This window comes from Poecilia mexicana, unplaced genomic scaffold (assembly GCF_051168715.1).
Source record: "Poecilia mexicana isolate PSO_F unplaced genomic scaffold, ASM5116871v1 scaffold_1, whole genome shotgun sequence".
Taxonomy (NCBI): domain Eukaryota; kingdom Metazoa; phylum Chordata; class Actinopteri; order Cyprinodontiformes; family Poeciliidae; genus Poecilia; species Poecilia mexicana.
This window is the reverse complement of record NW_028263370.1, coordinates 20,120,595-20,139,873: the sequence shown is the minus strand read 5'-3', so window position 1 is coordinate 20,139,873 and position 19,279 is coordinate 20,120,595. Positions and strand designations below refer to the sequence as shown.

The window sequence follows — 19,279 nt, the reverse complement described above, 5'->3', positions numbered from 1 at the left end:
TTTTACAAGTTCACTTTTTGTTTACACACTCTCTAAGATCCTCTCCCAAGTTGAGCTTCATAACTCAACTTCTCTGGCTTAATGCTTGCCAAGAACTCTACTGTCATGGCGGCAGAGAGAGGAAAAGAAAGGAAGGTGTAGATCGCCAAGTATGACTCACTCCAGTCGGCCAGATGTGCCACATCTGCAGCCATGATGACGAGTCTGCGAGTTCTGTGCAGCAGAAAAGTTCAAACACATTACAGAGATGTTTGAGATAGTCTGTGTGATGTTTTTCCAGGAGCAAAGATGCTTCTGAATAAAATAAATTTGAAAAAAAAAAAAGATCACTGAGCACCTTTTCTTTCAGCTGAGTTTCCTTAAATGGAAAACTTTTTAAATTGAATAATAAACTGAACTCGACTGCATTATTGGATAAGTATCAACAAGAAGTTTTTTTTATTATTATTTAGCTATGGAAACTAAATAAAAAGGCATTCACTAAGAAAGTCTCAGTGAAGTGACTATTGTTAACTGCAAACCCTCAGACATGACCTGGTGGGCTGGTCTGTCAGTAAAACCTCCTTTACGGGAAAGCAGAAGAGGACAGCAATTGATTTTTAGACCGTTGCTGAGGTAGATAAGATCAGGGGATAAGATCGGCTATCAGCTGATTACTGAACTCACCAAATTAAGAAAATCTGCACCAATAAATTGATTGACATCACAAATCTGGGACAAACTTCCAGAAAATTCCAAAAACAGAGGAGACACTGAGCTCCTTTAAATCGAGGCTAAAAACCTGCCAGATTAGATTTGCTTTTAAATCATAACAAATTAAACATTGACCAACATTTTTACGGCACATGATAAAATGTCATGTCTACTACTGATTTCACAATTGGTGATTGTTCATGTTATTTTTATGGGGGGGTTTTACAGAAAATTACTGATGTAAGAATAAAACAGCATTTGGTAAACAATCTACTAAAGTACTGAGGAACTGATCAAATGGACCAAAGTGTAAAAATATGTGGAAATGTGGGGTATTTTATGGACCAAAATGAAATAATTCATATAAATAACATAATTACAAATGATCAAAAACAGGCAAAAGAAAAAAAAAATCAAAATAATTTTTTTTCAATATAAAGCATATTTATGCTTTATATTGAAAATTTATATTTATATTGAAATATATTTAAATTTAAATATTTTAAATTCACCTGTAGTTGTTGTCAGCTACATATATGTAGCTGACAACAACTACAGGTGAATTTTGGTTAAAACATGTTTGTTCTTTAAGTTACTCACAGCGGGTAGAGAATCAATTTTACTCAAGTAAGAGATACTTCATAATAAAATCATTCAAGTAAAAGTAAATATAAAATATACGGTGCAGTAAAAATACTCTAAAAGGTCATTTTTTTTCAGAAGGTTATTCAAGTAAATGTAATTGAGTAAATGTATTACAGCCCACCTCTGCTGCTGAAATGTGCTACACAAATCAGCTTGACTTGACTTTAAATCAGTGAATACCAGGCAGAGTTCTGGTTTCAGGCGGATCCTCATCTACCTAAATGCTCACTCTGTTTTTCCTGTGTCGCTCCCTTTGTGCCTGTGCTTTTGAAGGAAGGAGCGAAAACCAACTCTGCTGTTCCCATTCGCATCCAAAATGGCTGAGATCTGACACCATGTGAAAGAGAAACTTGGCTTCTCTCAGAGGGATCCTGTTGCTGAGGAAGAAAATAAAATAACCTTCATTCAGTCTGAGCACCAGAAAGACGTATCATCGTCGTCAACACGGCAACAGAAGAGGTACAAGTTGAGAAAGTGGGATAATAACATTCATACTTGTGGTATATAAAAAAAAAATTTTCATGATCGATTATCAAATCTTTGTCTGTGGTAAAAGAACCCACTGAATTAAAAACAAACATGTTTTAACCAAAAATCCACCAGACACAGAAACACACCTGTAGATTTTGTTAAAGTCTGTCAATAAAAAAATCATGAATTAGTTTAACAAGTGGTGAAATCTATATAATCTCCTGGTTGTTTAAAAAGTAATCACAATAAAACATGACCTGTAGCAAAATAGACCGGAATTCACTTAAGGAGATGAAAAAGGAGCATTCTGAAAGAAAGTAAACACACATTGGAGATTGCAAAAGCACTTTAATTTTGGAGTCAGCGGTGTTTGGACATAATGGCGGTTCTTAAATTTAGAGGAAAAAGACAAAAGATTACAGTTTTTTAAATGAACAAAAGGTCTAAGTATTCCACCAAATTAATTACAGAGTGGATCAATGGCAAGAATAAATGTGGAAGGATACTTGAAACTAAAAATAAATAAATTTACCACTTGACAATGTTTGACAAACTTCTTGGGAAATAAATAGTTATTCATTTCTGCTTATCCAGATAGCATTTTTTACATGTTTCCACTCATGCTCGAAATGTCAAAAAATAAGAGAAAAATTCATAATCACCTTTATTCACCTTCACAAATAAACCGTATTATATGTTGACAGAACTACTCCATTATTTGTTTGTAAGAAGATTATGTTTTTTATTTTTATTTTTTGCTGGAATGAATGAAAAATGTATTTTAAAGTTTTTATTTCTTGATTTTGTCACAATTGTATTAAGAGGGACTAATGAGGGAGTATTTGGGGTATCATCATAAAACAAATTTACAGTCTATCTTCATGCTCTTGTACTTAGACACATACAGTTGAAACCAGAAGTGTACATACAGTGACACTACATTAGTAGCTCTACATTGAAGTTATCCAGAGGAACAACTTTTAAATCTAAAACTTATTTAGATTGTACTGGAAACACAGCTTGTCAACGTAAGAATAGTTTTGGTGATTCTAGCTGACCTTAAACAAGAGAAGTTTAGTCTGATTTAGTTTCAGACAGTAAGGAGAAAAGAAGTGTATCTTTTTATCTGTTATATTCAATCGTCTGATTGCAACTATACACGTATAAAAGAATAAATTATTACAGAGCAGTGAACCAGTTGTTTATTGCTATCATTTCTATGGGGTACCAAAATCATTTTTTAGACAACTGGTTCAACAATCCTCATGCAAATACAGCCATGCTTTTATGCTACATTCAGTTGATATATTTTTGTAATTTTGATGTTCTCAGCCTTGAAAGAGGCTATGTGATTGAAACCACAGGGATATTTTCTGTTTATTTAGCTGAAATGGTCAATAGAAAATGCCCCAGAGTCACTGGACTTGAAGTGCGTATGTCTGAGCGACAGCTGGGAGTGATACAAGCCGTTGCTCTGGATGTCCAATGGATTGTCCGAAACCTAGAGTAAAAGACAGAAGGAAAAACTCAGCCTAACTCAAATTTATTTCTACATCACATTTAAAAACAACGCATGTTAATCAGGTCAAAATACAAATTACAAGCAGAAAACTTTTTTTTCCCCAAAGGCATTCAGCCTACATTAACTCATGATGTTAAGGTTTTATTATATAATAATAATAATAATAATAATAATAATAATAATAATAATAATAATAATAATAATTATTATTATTATTATTATTATTATTATTTTTTTTTTTTTTTTTTTTTTTTTTTTTTTTTTCTTAGCACATTTGTTGAAACTGTCACTATGCTGTGATAGTTTAGTATGAGAGAAAAAAATCGATCTACTGATTGGTTGTTTCTAGAACTCACTCGAAACAACCAATCAGAGCCAGGAGGCGGGGCTTAGCTCTGTCAATCGCCTACGCCTCTTTCTCTTCGCTACGCCGCACCTAGCATAGCCTGGTGTGAACGCTAAAGCTAGTTAGCATGACCACCGATAACGGTGGATTAACGGTTTTAAGTTGTTTCTCCGCCATAAGACCCTCCTCCTGGCTCTGATTGGTTGTTTTTTGTTCATAGTAGATCAAATGGGTGGTGAAGGAGATCGATCTTTTCACAGATTATCCATTTCATAGCTGTTACATGGTAACAGTTAACAAATATGTAAAGAACATGTTTTTATAAAAGTTTCATCCTGCTGCTTTAAGGAGTTTTACTTTACCTCTTCAAACTTCTTAGCTTTGTACTGCTCTGCACCCTTCAGGAAGTTTAGCAGTATTATATCGCAAAGCACTGTGCCCTAGAAAACAACAACAATACAAAAAGTAATAATAATAATAAGAAGAATATCAATATATATAACAGAAGAAGAAACTGTAAGAAATAAGGATGCACTGATCCAATTTTTACACTTTTGACACTGATACCGACATCTGAACAATACATTTAAATACACCAATAGCTTCACAAGCTTGGTCAAACGTGTAAAAACAACTTTAATTTGTTCAGTCAGTGAAGTATAACAGTCAATGTAAAAATAAATTATAAACTGAAACTGCCTACAACAATAGTAAAATGTAAAAAAAAAAAAACAGCAACAATTTTTCTTTCAAATGGTTCAGAAAGAGCAAATAGGAATTCTAAATAATGTAAAATAAGCAATGAAGCATAGAATTAGACTAACTAGATCTGTCTTTGTAATACTGGATTGACACATTTCTAGTAAAACCCTAATTAACCAAGATTTTTGAGGCAACAAAAAAAGTCATTTATTTTTTAAATTCTGGTAAACCTAGAAAATGATGTAAGATATAAAACTTGGATAATATTAGTTTAAATTATAAGAGTTTAGCTCACCACTCCCACTGATGTGAACGCTGCCACCATATTTATGATTGTTGGAATCATGTTAAACTTTCCTGCCTAAAAACAAAGATTTTTGTCAATATCCACAGTTTTCCACTCACTTGTTTTGAACAGACATAAACTATGCAAACAGGAAATTTAAATCTCCAATGTAACTGAAAGGTTCCTGAGTTAATTTGGAATAAATTGCTTTTAAATATTAATATATACTCACATTTCCATTGACAATAACATCAAATCGAATGGCAAAAGCTTTGACCAGAGTGCGGTAGTCTGTCCCATTTTCCATCTTATAGTATTTTGCAAACCTGTACAAACAAATACAAACATAGAAATATTTCAATGTATTTACCTATTATACTTAACCTAGATAATAACAAAAACCTTACAATAATATGTGTCTAAAGCTGAATATTTTAGTTTTGCTTTGAGAAAAAAAATCTACAAATAGGCACAATTTTTTCGTAAGTAATTTTGGAGTTACAGGCTACAAAAAATTTATATAATTTAATTCTGATAGTAACTTTTTGCATTAAATGAAAAATAACTAGGTCTAATTTAACTTACATTGTAGGCTAGGTATTATGTATTATCTACACTGTACCAAGAAAATTCTGGGTTCAAAAATGTAATTTTTTGCACCAACGTATGCAACTAAGTTTTCTGGTTGGTAATTATGAAAGAAACTTAAATCACCTGAAATTGTACCCAGGAGAAACGTTGTTCTGCTGCGACATGGCATCGAGTCGGGTGAACGAATACAATGGTTTACATTCATCGTCTGATTTATCCAGATCACACATCCAGCTGATCATTATTCCAATCACTCCACCCTAACAGAGGAGGAATATAAGGATAAACAGAAAACAATGAAAATGCTTTAAAAATCATCCAGATATGTTTTGGTAAAAGGTTGATATTTTTTAGTGTCTGGAAAATGAGCCATTTACTGGGCTGAAACAGTTCAATTTGAAAGAACTCCGCAGTGTTATGATTCATGTCCTGTCCATGCTGTGTTAAGCACTCATTCAGTTCACCTGCCACGCCTGATTGCTTACCTGTTCCACCTGGGCCTGGCCCTACTTAAACACCCCTCAGCCTCTGCTTCCTTGCCAGATTATCGACAGCCACGAGCCAGTAGAGATCCAGCGTTTCCTTCCAAGCCTTCAAGTGTTTCTTCGACCCCTCTTCTGACCACGGATTTTCCCCTCCTGCCAAGCCCCTCACGGATCCCTTCTATTCTGGATTTCTGGACCCTGACCCAAGCTCTGCCTCTTGACCACCGATTACTGCCTGCCCCTCAAAGCTAAGTTTGCTCTCTCTGTCCTCCTGTGTATGACCTCAGCCTGTTATTCAACAAAGTCCCTGGGTGTTGCATTTTGGATCTCCCCGTGGAGATCTTCATTGCCTCCTCAGAACCCTGTTCCATTGGTTTCCTGCATCTCCCTGTCATCGGACCCTCTGTTCCTCTGCTCCACCCGTCCACTGCTCTACAGTGCTGTGTTGATGACCTCTCCTTGAGCAGAAACCAGTATAAGAAAAAATAAACTCTTTCCCTTTTTGTATACTCCTGTGTGTGGTTGAATTTCCGGGTCCCCTCTGAGTGTCCTTACAGTATAATCTGGCCACTATGGACCCGTCACCCACACAGGAGTGGCGTTCCAGTGTTGAAGGCGCTATTAACCGCCTGGAATCTAACATGCAAGAAATGATGTCTATGCTTGATAAACTGTCCTCCTCTCCTCCTCCAAAGAGTGCCTCTTCTCCTAGCCCCAAGGCTTCTAAGTCTGGCTACCAGGTCTCGCCCATTTATGAGCCCCGTCTGTCGCCTCCGGAGGTGTTTAAGGGTGAGCAGAGTCAATGTCGTCCTTTCATTACTCAATGTGAGATTGTCTTTGAACTTCAACCATCATCTTTCCCCACTGAACGTGCTAAAGTAGCCTATGCTATTTCCCTTCTCTCGGGGAAGGCCAAGTTATGGGGTACCGCTGAGTGGCAGAAGGACTCCTTCATTTGTTATCAGTTTAAGGACTTTTCCAAGGAGCTAATCAGGGTCTTCGATCCCGTTCTGCCTGAGAGGGAGGCTGCACGTGGTTTGCTCAAACTCAAACAAGGCAGGAGGCGAGTCACAGAGTATATAATTGACTTTCACGCTCTTTCTTCAGGAAGTGACTGGAACGATGAGGCACTATGTGATGCTTTCTACCAGGGTCTCAGTGAGGAGGTTAAGGATGAACTGTCTACACGGGATGCTCCCAAGGATTTGGAGGAACTGGAGACTCTGGCCGCAAGGATCGACATGAGGCTTCATGAGAGAAGGTTGGAGAGGAGTTCTTTCAGTCGTACTTACCAAGTTGAACGTGTTCCCAGGCCACAGCCGTCAGTCACGCCCCCACCTTTGAGCTCATCTCCCACCTCTCCGGCGGAGGAGCCGATGCAGATTGGTCGATCACGCTTATCCCCACAAGAGAGAGAGCGGAGACTTAAGAGAGGTCTGTGTTTCTATTGTGGGGGAGAGGGTCACCTACTTCGTCTGTGTCCAGCAAAAGGCCAGGCTCAGTAGGAGGTAAGAGGCTCCTGCTGAGTCAAAAGAGATTAAAATCCTCTTCTTTCTCTGTTCAGGCCATTCTCCAAGCAGACCGTCTTACCAAACACCTATCTGTCTTTATTGATTCAGGAGCAGACACTGAGTTCATGGACCGTGGCCTTGCCGAATCCCTTGGTATCCAACTCCTACCCACCTCTAAGCATCTTGAAGTTTTGGCTATTGATGGCCATGTACTTCACCGTGTCACCCACGAAACAGGTCCCATTAAGTTTAGTATTTCCGGGAATCACCATGAACTCATTTCCTTCCTGATAATAAATTCCCCTGGGCTCCCTGTCATTTTGGGGGCCACTTGGTTAAGAAAGCACAACCCCCACATTGACTGGGTTAGGGGCGAGGTGTTGGGCTGGTCACCATCTTGCCATTCCACCTGCCTCTTAGCAGCTTCGGTCCCCAGTACTGTCCCTATCTCGGGACAGGAAACCTACCCTGACCTATCCAGAGTACCTGCTGTTTACCATGACCTTAGGGAGGTCTTTAACAAGCATCGAGCCACTGCCCTTCCACCCCATCGGCCCTATGATTGTGCTATTGATCTGCTCCCTGGTACCTTTCCTCCCAGAGGTCGTCTTTTCCCTCTCTCTGGCCCAGAGGATAAGGCCATGAGGGATTATGTCAGTGACTCACTCAAGGCAGGCCTCATCCGCCCTTCCTCCTCCCCAGCTGGTGCAGGTTTCTTCTTTGTGGGCAAGAAAGATGGTTCCTTAAGACCCTGTATCGACTACAGAGGATTGAATGACATCACAGTCAAGAACCGTTACCCACTTCCCCTAATGAACACTGCCTTCGATCTTATCCAGGGATCCACTGTTTTTACTAAGCTAGATCTTAGAAATGCCTACCATCTGATTCGGATCAAAGAGGGGGATGAGTGGAAGACAGCCTTTAACACCCCAACGGGTCATTATGAATACCTAGTAATGCCCTTTGGCCTGTCCAACGCTCCTGCTGTGTTCCAGGCACTTGTCAATGATGTCCTCAGGGACATGGTTGGTCGTTTTGTTTATGTCTATCTGGATGACATTTTGATTTTTTCTAAGGATCTCACAGCCCATCAAGCCCATGTTCGTTCAGTCATTCTCCGCTTGCTGCAGAATAACCTGTTTGTCAAGGCAGAAAAGTGTGAGTTTCACAAACAGTCAACTTCATTCTTGGGTTTCGTCATCTCTCCCGACAGGATTTCCATGGACCCCAGCAAGACGGATGCCATCAAGAATTGGCCCCACCCACAAGACCGCAAGCAACTTCAAAGATTTCTGGGGTTTGCAAACTTTTATCGCCGGTTCATCCGCAATTTCAGCTCTGTAGCCTCTCCACTTCATGCACTTACCTCATCCAAGTGCAAGTTTGTTTGGGGTAAGGCTGCTACTGAGTCCTTCGAGCACCTTAAGAAGGCTTTCACCTCAGCTCCTGTCCTCCGCACACCGGACCCTTCCCGCCAATTTATTGTTGAAGTGGATGCTTCTGCCTCCGGGGTGGGAGCCATACTCAGTCAGAGGTGCACTGATGGAAAGACTCACCCTTGTGCCTTCTTTTCCAGGAAACTGTCTTCTGCAGAGGCCAACTATGATGTTGGTGACCGTGAGCTACTGGCAGTCAAACTGGCACTTGAGGAGTGGAGGCACTGGCTTGAGGGAGCTAAGGAACCTTTCGTGGTTTGGACTGATCATAAAAATCTGCAGTACCTCAAGTCAGCAAGGAGACTCAACCCCAGGCAAGCCAGGTGGGCCTTGTACTTCAGTCGCTTTAATTTTTCACTGTCTTACAGACCTGGGAGTAAGAACGCTAAACCAGACGCACTCTCCAGGCTTCATGAGATGATGGAGGAGGGTCAAGAGGTAAAGGAGGTGGACTATGTGCTCCCCACGTCAGTACGGCTAGCAGTTTCCAAACTAGAGCTGGAGCAGAGAATAAGAGAGGCCCATCATCTAAGCCCCATCCCTGAGAACTGTCCTAAAGATCGACTGTTTGTTCCGGAGCAGCTAATACCTGAGGTACTGTCATTTTGTCATGAGTCTAGACTCTTCTGTCATCCAGGAGTCACTAAAACCCTATCTGTGATCAGGAGTTGTTTCTGGTGGGAAACTATGCTACAAGATGTTACAGAGTTCATCAAGGCTTGCAGAGTTTGCTGTCAGGCTAAACCATCCCGTCGGCCACCCTCTGGGCTTCTGCGACCCCTCCCTGTTCCACACCGCCCATGGTCCCACATTTCCATGGATTTTGTGACTGGTCTACCCTCTTCTAATAACCACTCTGTCCTTCTCACAGTCGTTGATCGCTTCTCCAAGATGTCCCACCTGATACCTCTTCGCAAACTGCCTTCCTCCAAGGAGCTGGGAGAGATTCTGGCCCATGAGGTGTTTCGCCTGCATGGGTTGCCAACTGACATTGTTTCTGACAGGGGACCCCAGTTTGTCGCTAGATTCTGGAAGGAATTCTGTGGTCTCCTGGGTATCACAGTGAGTCTCTCATCAGGGTTCCACCCTCAAACTGACGGACAAACAGAGAGGATCAACCAGGAAGTGGAGACCAAGCTTCGGATGCTCTGTGAACATGATCCCTCTTCTTGGTCACAGAACCTACCATGGGTGGAGTATGCACTCAATTCTCTCCCTTCTACTTCTACAGGGTTGTCTCCCTTTTACACAGTTTATGGATACCAGCCTCCTGTATTGTCTCTTCAAGAAAGGCCCACTAGAGTCCCATCTGCCCATGCCTCAGCCTTGAAGTGCCAGCAGGTATGGCGTCAGGCCCGCAGGGTCCTTCTGAAGACCTCCGCTGTATGTTGCAGATTTGCCAATCGTCGCAGAGTTCCAGCACCCACCTACCTCACAGGACAAAGAGTCTGGCTATCCACCAAGGACCTCCCCTTGCGGGTTGAAAACCGTAAGCTAGCCCCTCGTTTCATTGGACCCTTCCCGATCTCCAAAGTGATCAACCCAGTGGCTGTTCGGCTCCGCCTCCCCAAGACTCTCAGGGTTTGTCCCACCTTTCATGTGTCCCGTGTCAAACCTGTCTTCACTTCACAGTTGGTACCCTCCTCCAGACCCCCTCCTCCCGCCCGGATGATTGATGGAGGCCCCGCTCACACTGTACATCGTCTCCTTCGGTCCAGACGTTGGGGCCGGTCCATCCATTACTTGGTGGACTGGGAGGGATACGGGCCTGAGGAGCGCTCCTGGGTGCCGGCCCGGCATGTTTTGGACAAGTCCCTTATCAGGGAGTTTCATCGGTCCAATCCTGACCAGCCTGGTGGTCCTTCTGGAGCCGGACCTTGAGGAGGGGGTACTGTTATGATTCATGTCCTGTCCATGCTGTGTTAAGCACTCATTCAGTTCACCTGCCACGCCTGATTGCTTACCTGTTCCACCTGGGCCTGGCCCTACTTAAACACCCCTCAGCCTCTGCTTCCTTGCCAGATTATCGACAGCCACGAGCCAGTAGAGATCCAGCGTTTCCTTCCAAGCCTTCAAGTGTTTCTTCGACCCCTCTTCTGACCACGGATTTTCCCCTCCTGCCAAGCCCCTCACGGATCCCTTCTATTCTGGATTTCTGGACCCTGACCCAAGCTCTGCCTCTTGACCACCGATTACTGCCTGCCCCTCAAAGCTAAGTTTGCTCTCTCTGTCCTCCTGTGTATGACCTCAGCCTGTTATTCAACAAAGTCCCTGGGTGTTGCATTTTGGATCTCCCCGTGGAGATCTTCATTGCCTCCTCAGAACCCTGTTCCATTGGTTTCCTGCATCTCCCTGTCATCGGACCCTCTGTTCCTCTGCTCCACCCGTCCACTGCTCTACAGTGCTGTGTTGATGACCTCTCCTTGAGCAGAAACCAGTATAAGAAAAAATAAACTCTTTCCCTTTTTGTATACTCCTGTGTGTGGTTGAATTTCCGGGTCCCCTCTGAGTGTCCTTACACGCAGACTAAGATCTCATTATCTAAGAATGATTTTAAGCAAAAAATACAAGGAACATGTTTTTATTGACCCATAAACCTAACCTAACCTGTTCAAGGAAGCTTAATAGGTCATATTTTAATGTCACAAGATGTGCAGTAAACATCACAAATTTAATTTAACCCCTATTAAAAAAATGCAATTGCTGTTTTTACCGTGTTTGCCAGCTGAGTGAAGTTTTGCTCTGCATTTTTAAGAATGTCCCCCACTTTGAAGATAGGGCAGTAGATGTCCTTTTCTTTGTTAAAGTTACACTTTTTGATGTATTCATTAGTTATTGATGGAAGGAAGTTCCCTCTGCAGAAAAACAGAATTTATGTTAAATCATCACCACTACATTTGACTGATGTTATTTATATTCTGGGTGAAATAAATCCGAAAGAGACAACTTGAACTAGCCTGGGACTAACACTGATCAGTTATATTCAGTCATAACTAACATTAATTCATAAGTACTAGTGGTCTACTTTCTCCAGTTATAATTTGATCACCTATAATGTGAGTTAATATCAGAATCAGACAGAAAGTAGTATAAAAGGTGTTACTTGGTGTAGTTAAAAGTTGGGAAACGGATGCTGTTCTTTATGAAGATTGTGAAGTTCTCCACATCATTCATGGGTTCTCTGAAAAAAGAAAACAAACACATTATAACTTTTCTAAAGGCTCAGAAGTGGAATTTCAGAAAAAAAATTATTAACAAACAGATTGTCACAACATCAAAATGTTTGATGTAAAGCTTGCAAATAAATGAAGTGTATAAATGATATTGAAATATATAAAAGAAAACATTTCTTCTAATTCTGCACTTATGATAGAACTCTTTATACATTGTAACTTCACTATTTGGTTATTTACAAAGGTTTTCCATCAGTTCCAGGGGTTAAATTGAACAGGCTTGTTTTGAAAAAGTTTATATTTATTTTGATCAGCTTAAAATCTGAAATGCATCTGAAGTTGTTAAAACCGAGCATAATTTTTTCAGCCAATGCAGAATCTAAAACTTTGATTCTGCTTGAGCAATAATGTTTGATCAAATTCGTTGTGCCAGGAAAGCCTTGACAGTAGCTGCGTTTCCATTACAAATGTGTGCAAGTATTCTGCTGATGTCAAAAAAACACAATTTTGCAATTATTTTTTTTCCATTAAATAAGCAATTGAGTTAAAACCGCATGTGAATAAGTAATTAAAAATCATGGCAGCTACAGAGGTCAACTGTTATGATGAGATATATTCATAATTTAGCACTAGAGCTCATCACTTGTTAGCCAATGAGACCAGTTTTACAGAAGAGCTATGTATTCAAAATGTTGGAATGACGCGTAATTTTTTATGAACTGCAATGCTGTGAGAGCTCTGATGGAGCCAGAAAAAAACAAAAACCACTTCGTGTCATCTTCGTTTTTGTTGTTTTCTCCAGTAGTAACATCCAGTGATCATTTGACTCATGTGATGCAAATAAAGTGTTTCCGTTGCAGTTTTGTGAAATGCATCTGTTTCTATACAGCTGAAAACCCACCACATCCTGGCCCAGAAACTTTTTATTAAAAAATGTGAGCTTTTTCAAATTTGCCATGTTCCTATACAGAAAATGTATTTTCACAATTTCAATTTGCGTAAATTCATGGTTAATTCAAACACATTTAGGGTTACATTAATCAATGCAACTAAAGATAAATGCATTGATGAGTTTTTTTAGATTTTGTTGGGACTTTAGTGTTTAAATGGCAGAAGTGTTTTTCAGGAAGACAGACTTTGTAACTGTCTTTATGTGTCTTTGAAGGTTCAGGTCAGAGTTCATCACTACACCCAGATTTCAGGCCTGACCTCTAAGGTCCAGCTGTAACAGCTGAAGTTCTGTGTTGACTCTAAATCGTTCCTCTAAAATAACTTCTTTTGGTTGTGAGTAACTCACATTGTAATGTAGAGCTGCGCATCATCTGCGTAGTTGATGATACCTGGGTGTTTTTCACCAGCAATAATAATGTACCAAAGTGGTTCCTCAAATTGAATACACACATCAATAAATCACTGTGTATATGTAAATATATGACATGCAAAGTGTCGTCTCACGTCTTGATGGTGTCAATCTCTGCAGGACACCACCCTTTAATCTCACACATTGAGATGTTGGTCTTGAAAGGGACGCAGTTTCCTGTGAAGATTCCTAAGCAGGAGTACAAAGAAATGTTAAAAGAACTCCAAAACAAATACTATCGTAATTGTATTTTAAATTTCATATAATAAAAAAAATAATAATTTAACATGTTACCATATCCTCCTGGTCTGTGACGATATTTTGTGCAGTCACTGTCTTTGGTACAGTTGTATTTCTCAGTCTGAATAACATGGAAAGATTTAAAAACGCAATTATTTGTGTGTTTTTATGATATAACGTTTTGTTGCTTAAATGTGTTGTACAAATAAAGTTGATTGATTGATTGATTGATTGATTGATTGATTGATTAAATAATGTAGGATAAGTATTTTACACTATTAATAGATCAGATTAAATGATTATGTTCTGAAAGAACTGCTAACCCAGTACAGCACACAGATTGACTCTATTTAATAACCAGCTGGCAACTTCTGAAGGCAATTAGTTGCACTCAGAGAAAAGGCAGGCTGAATACTTTTGCACAACACACTTTTCCGTTTTTTACTTGCAAAAAATGTTTTGAATCTTGTATAATTTTCTTTCTTCCTCACAATTTCATACTCTCCCCATGACAATAGGGAGAGTAGCACTGTTTCTAGTGCTACTCTCCCCATGACAATAGGGAGAGTAGCACTGTTTCTAGTACTAACTAGAAACAGCCAATCAGAGACAGGAGGCGGGTCTTAGTGCAGTCAATCACCTGCATCTAGCAGAAATTTTCTCTAATGCTCAGTCTAGTTAGCATGGCCACCAATGACGGCGGATAAACTGTAAGTTGTTTATCCGCTCAATGCCATTAGGACATTGAGCAGCACATTCATGAGGTTAATTGACAGCGCTATGGCCCGCCTCCTGGCTCTGATTGGTTACTTTTGGTCTGGAGTGGCGCATTTCTTGGGATAGTAACTCAGGGAGGAAGTGAAGGTGATAGATCTTTTCACAGATCTGTCTCGACATGGTGATAATTTCAACAAATATGTAAAAACATATTTTTTAAAAATGTTACAAACTTCAACTTTAAGTATTTTCTTCAACTGATGATTTGCCAGATGTTTATAAGCTGTTTCCCTCTTTCCAAATGTCTAATTGTGTTGTCTTGTTTTAATAAATCTTATGTATAGCTTGTATTTTGGTCAGATAATGAATTCCCATGTTTGGACACTGGATCCTGTCATTAACATAAAAGTTAATTGAGAAGTGAATTTAACGTCAGCTGACCTCAGGACAGTATCCTTGCACTTGGTTCTCTGTTGTAATCATTTTGGTGATGATGCAAAAGACAGAACCTCCCTGTAGAAAAACCACATGGATTTTGCAGCTCAACCTTTTAATGAATCTTGCTATTAATTACTGAAATGTACCGATAAATACCTGCGTAGGAGTGACGTAGTCTGCAACGTCCATGACTCTGTTGTTGTAGTTTCCAAAGCCTTTGACCTTTGTCATGACTGACGACTCTATAGCTGTGTCTCTCACCTGGTAGGCCTTTTCCCAGATAAACACCCAACTGAAAACACAAGCAGGGAAAATGTGACAAACATTTTGACATCAGATTTAATTGAAATAAATATCAGGCAAAGTGGCTTTTGGAGCCCATTAGCAGGTTGGAAACTGATCGCCCTTAAAATCTCCAGAGTTGGGTAGAAACTATAGTTACATTTCCTCAATTATATTTACTTGAGAAACTTTTTGAAGAAATGTACTTTAGGAGTATTTTTGCTGTACTTTTTACTTTTACTTGAGTAATTTTATTATGAAGTATTTCTACTCTTCCTTGTGTAAAATTTCTGGATTTTCTACCCACTGAATGACAAACAAACATGTTTTACCCTGATTTATTTATTTATTTATTTATTTATTTATTTATTTTTGTTACTTATATTAATTATTAATAGTTTTGGCCTTAAAATACCAAAATTTCCACTTAGCTTTATATTTAGGTTGGTCTGATGATGTCATTTTTAAATATTAAATGATTGATAATTGATCAGCTACTCAGTAGACTTTTTACCAAATACTCTTTACTCTAACTGGAGTAATTTCTTAGATTGCTACTTTTTACTTTTACTTGAGTACAATTTTTGGGTAGTCTACTCTTGAAATCATACTGTTAGATGCAGGGACTCTCCTAGCCTTTTCAGTGCCCTGGGCGAACAACATTCAACATCCCCCTCCTACCTGCTTTTAGTTCAAGCACACTGAAAATGTGTTTTTTATTTCTTACGATGCAGCACGTGTTTATGTCGTGTTTAACTGAAGCATAAAAGCGGCGTGGCTCTTTTGACAGTGTTAAAAGTTAAAGGAAACATATATAGTCATTATAACATTGGTAAATATCGGCTTTTGGTCCAAATTTTTGTATCCCTATTTCATAAACTGGAAGATTATTGCTAAGCATCATTGCTTTAGAGTGATCACTTTATTACTCTGCACTGGTGCACAAGAAAAAAAAAAAGAAATCTGTTATTTTACTCATTTATTTATTTACATTTTATTCAAAAATCATCTTATTTTGTTGGCACCAAGAATGTGACAATGAGATTATTTTTATTTAGGACAATAATAGAAAAAAGAGGAGTTGAAAAATACATTCTGTGGGTAAGGATTAAATTACTTGCTTGGAATCAGATCCAGCTAATGGGTAAATGAGGCTCTTCCTGTAAGACTAATCAGCCACGGCAGACTGATAATAGTTGTGTAGTTAACTAGTGGACCTATGATGACTTAAACAGATTAAATTCAGTCTATAAGGTCAACGTTTACTAATCAATAGATGAGTTTCTCTAAATCTTGCTGGGACATTTTTTCTTTAATCCCAGAAATATTCATTAGGTGATAAAAGACTGTCTTTGTAATTGTCTTTATGTGTTTCTAAATGTCCAGGTCTGCATTTGCTCGTGTGTTTCAGTAAAAAGGTCTTTGTGCTTTGTGTTTTTTTTTTTTTTCAACATTAGTGGTATATCAAAACAGTTTTGAGCACAAATGTAATGGAAACGCAGCTACAGCAATGTGGAGCTGTGTATCATCTGCATCGCTACGGTAACCAATCTTATTACTTATTATAGGATAATTTATTTGTCTCACATGGGAAAAAATAGTTTTCGAACAGAGGATAAAACTCCACAACAACAAAAACAAAACATCCAGTCAAACAAAGTAAAATACATAAAACTAGCATAAATAATTAAATAAATATGAATCAACTTTTCTGACACTGGTGCTTAATGTTAATGTGCGAAAGAAAACATAGATTTCAGATGAAGCTGTATCTGAGTTAGTGGGAGCATATTAAATAAGAAGGACCCCAGGATTGAACCCTGGAGCATCCCAGATGTGTTTTCTGTCAGCTTCAATGTTAAATTATCTAACACACCTAAATATGTAAAACAAAATGCTACAGAGAAAGCTGAAATAGAGTCAATGCTGTCTGACACAGTATTAGCTTTAAAAGCAGCCAATCCAGTTGCCCAGTTCGTTTTCCTTAGCACTGATTGGCTGTAACCCCAAAAGTGGAACACTGTAGAAACTAGCTGTCGTGCCAAGATGGTTTCCACTATAGAGAATTAATACATATTAAGATATACTTGGTGTTTAAACTATTAAAATAGGCAGCTATATGTGTTTATAGAGAAGTTCTCAAGTATTCACAGATTTTAGCTGCTGGCATATGGATCATAAAGCCACAGAGTGACTGTAGCTCAGTGAATATAGTAGTTTCCTTGCAATCTGAACGTTGTGGATTTGATTATACATGATGACTTCCCATTAGACAAGGCAGTTTGACTAGAAAAGCACAACAGAAATTGTCTCCATTTAGCACTTAGTCCATTAATCATTAGCCAGAACTGGAGTATCTCCGCATTGATGCAGGACTGAGTCAGTTCATTCCTAAATGACCAATTAATTCAGTTCAGGAGATGTCTGTAAACCTGAACAGGTCTTATTTCTCTTATAACATGGGAAAAATGTCTTGTTAGTGAAATAATCTGTCAATGGAATAAATATTTTTTTAATCAATATTAAGGAATTATTAACTTGAAAATGTATCTGTCTTAAAAGTTACTCTTAAGTTATTTTTGTCTTATTTCAAGTGTTTTAAGATATTTGCACTATAACTAAACCAAAAATACTTGGTAAGATTTGATGTTTTTGCAGTGTGAACACCTGAAATTTGCTTTCTTTTTAAAACTTTTAACAATGTTGAAACACAATGAAGACAGCATTCTGAAAAGCATATTCTATTTATTTTAATGTCAGTTTCTCTGAAGCTGTGTTAAAGTGAGCGGTTAGGCAAAGCACTTAAAACACTGCTAATGCATTTGTATTGACAGAAATTTTAGACCGAGGAACTGACCCTGCTATAAGCTTTAAAATCTTAAGTGTAGCTACCCATCATTTAATAAAAAGATATTGAAGTATCTGTCTATGAGTAATTATGTTGAAGAGTCAATTTAAACCAGACAAGCTAAAATCTGCAGACATTTAAATGGCTTTATACTCATTTCAGTGAGTTAATTTTTACAATTATTTAAAATTAACTGTTTTAGCAACAAATCCTTTAATTATTCAGGCTTTGCAGTGATTAATGAAATGATTTACACTTACCCAATAAAGTAAGAAATGATGATAAGTTGAACAATCCGGTTGATGATGCCGATAGTCCAGCTTTTCACAACCACCGACTTTGTCGTTTCATAAGTGAAGAAGTTCTTCACACACGACCACATCTTGGCAGTGTGTGGATGGAAAATACAAAAATACAACAAAAACCCGTCAAAAATAACCTAAGTGATTTTTTACAGTGTACAGATTTGTATCGGACAGTCTCAAAGGTAATTCTAAGATTAAAGTGAACACAAAAAAGTCAAAAATAAAATAAAACGAAGCTCTTGTAAAGAAAAAAAGACTCTTAATTAAGCTGTTAATTGGTCTAAATCTCCTCTATCTCACTGACTTCTGTCTCTGTTCTCTTCCTGTTTCTGCAGACGTCAAACATCTCGATGACAAAGAGAATAAATGAGGATCCTTCTGATTCGGTGTTTGTCTTTTATGTGAGCTGTGATCCAGCCAGGCTTTCCTCCTTCTGGCTGTTAACTTGACAGTTCTCCTATAAGGCCAATAATAAGACGCCTCCTCTCTCTGCTGAGTGCGCTGTGGTCGCACACACTCAAATCTATCTGCAGCCTTCAGTCAAAACCATCCAGCAAAATTTTAATCCACATCCTCTCCTCTCATGAGGCTCAAATTTTAGATTCAAACTTTATTTGAGTCACTTCCTTTAATTTTCTGTTTTCTTTTTCATTCTTTGGTCTTTCAGTTTTGAGCAGTTTTGGTTTGAGCCAAAAAATTAAGTTGACAGAATAGACTGTAACAATAATTAAGACAAAAAGATGATTAATTTGGAAAGTTCTGTGTGTTAATTATGAAAAAAAAAACATGCACAGGTAATTTTTAAAATTTAATTTGCAATCCACAAATCCGTTTTTCAAAATGTATTAACTTTAATATTTATTCGATTACAAAATATATTTATGATCTAAGAAACAGAAGGAGATTAAAAATTATTAATGTTAAATTAGTTGTAACAACTGTTATTTATCATCTTCTTCTTATAGTCCAATCATTTATAACTGCAAAAACACAAAATCTTACCAGGTAACTTTGGTCTAGTTTCTACTTCAAATATCTTAATACGTTAGAAATAAGAAAAGACTATCTTACATGTAACTTTCAGCTGGAAGTAGGAGCTGGTTTTAAGTCAATAGCTTCTTAATATTCATTAAAAACTTCTAGTTCCATTTCACTTATAACATGACATTTTTCCCATATTGTAAATTAAATAATCTGCCAGTGGAATTAATACTTTTTCATCATT

At 38.4% G+C, this 19,279-nt stretch overlaps 1 protein-coding gene across 1 annotated transcript; it reads right to left on the bottom strand.

Moving 5' to 3' along the window:
* Positions 1–2,098: 2,098 nt before the first annotated feature.
* On the bottom strand, positions 2,099–18,588 carry p2rx3b (purinergic receptor P2X, ligand-gated ion channel, 3b). Its single transcript, XM_015011083.2, has 12 exons — positions 18,010–18,588; positions 14,776–14,911; positions 14,623–14,694; positions 13,519–13,585; positions 13,320–13,413; positions 11,795–11,872; positions 11,405–11,546; positions 5,380–5,516; positions 4,898–4,991; positions 4,675–4,740; positions 4,040–4,117; positions 2,099–3,310 (listed from the first exon to the last, which is right to left on the bottom strand). Exons 1-12 carry the CDS (start codon positions 18,129–18,131, stop codon positions 3,191–3,193), a joined length of 1,206 nt encoding a protein of 401 aa, XP_014866569.1. The 5' UTR covers positions 18,132–18,588; the 3' UTR covers positions 2,099–3,190.
* Positions 18,589–19,279: the final 691 nt, after the last annotated feature.

Coding starts and splice junctions, on each gene's coding strand:
- p2rx3b (XM_015011083.2), bottom strand. CDS start 18,131: ATGTGGTCGTGTGTGAAGAACTTCTTCACTTATGAAACGACAAAGTCG. Junction 14,912..18,009: donor ATCATTTCTTACTTTATTGG/GTAAGTGTAAAT, acceptor TTGTGTTTTCAG/TTGGGTGTTTATCTGGGAAA. Junction 3,311..4,039: donor AAGCTAAGAAGTTTGAAGAG/GTAAAGTAAAAC, acceptor CTTTTACTCTAG/GTTTCGGACAATCCATTGGA.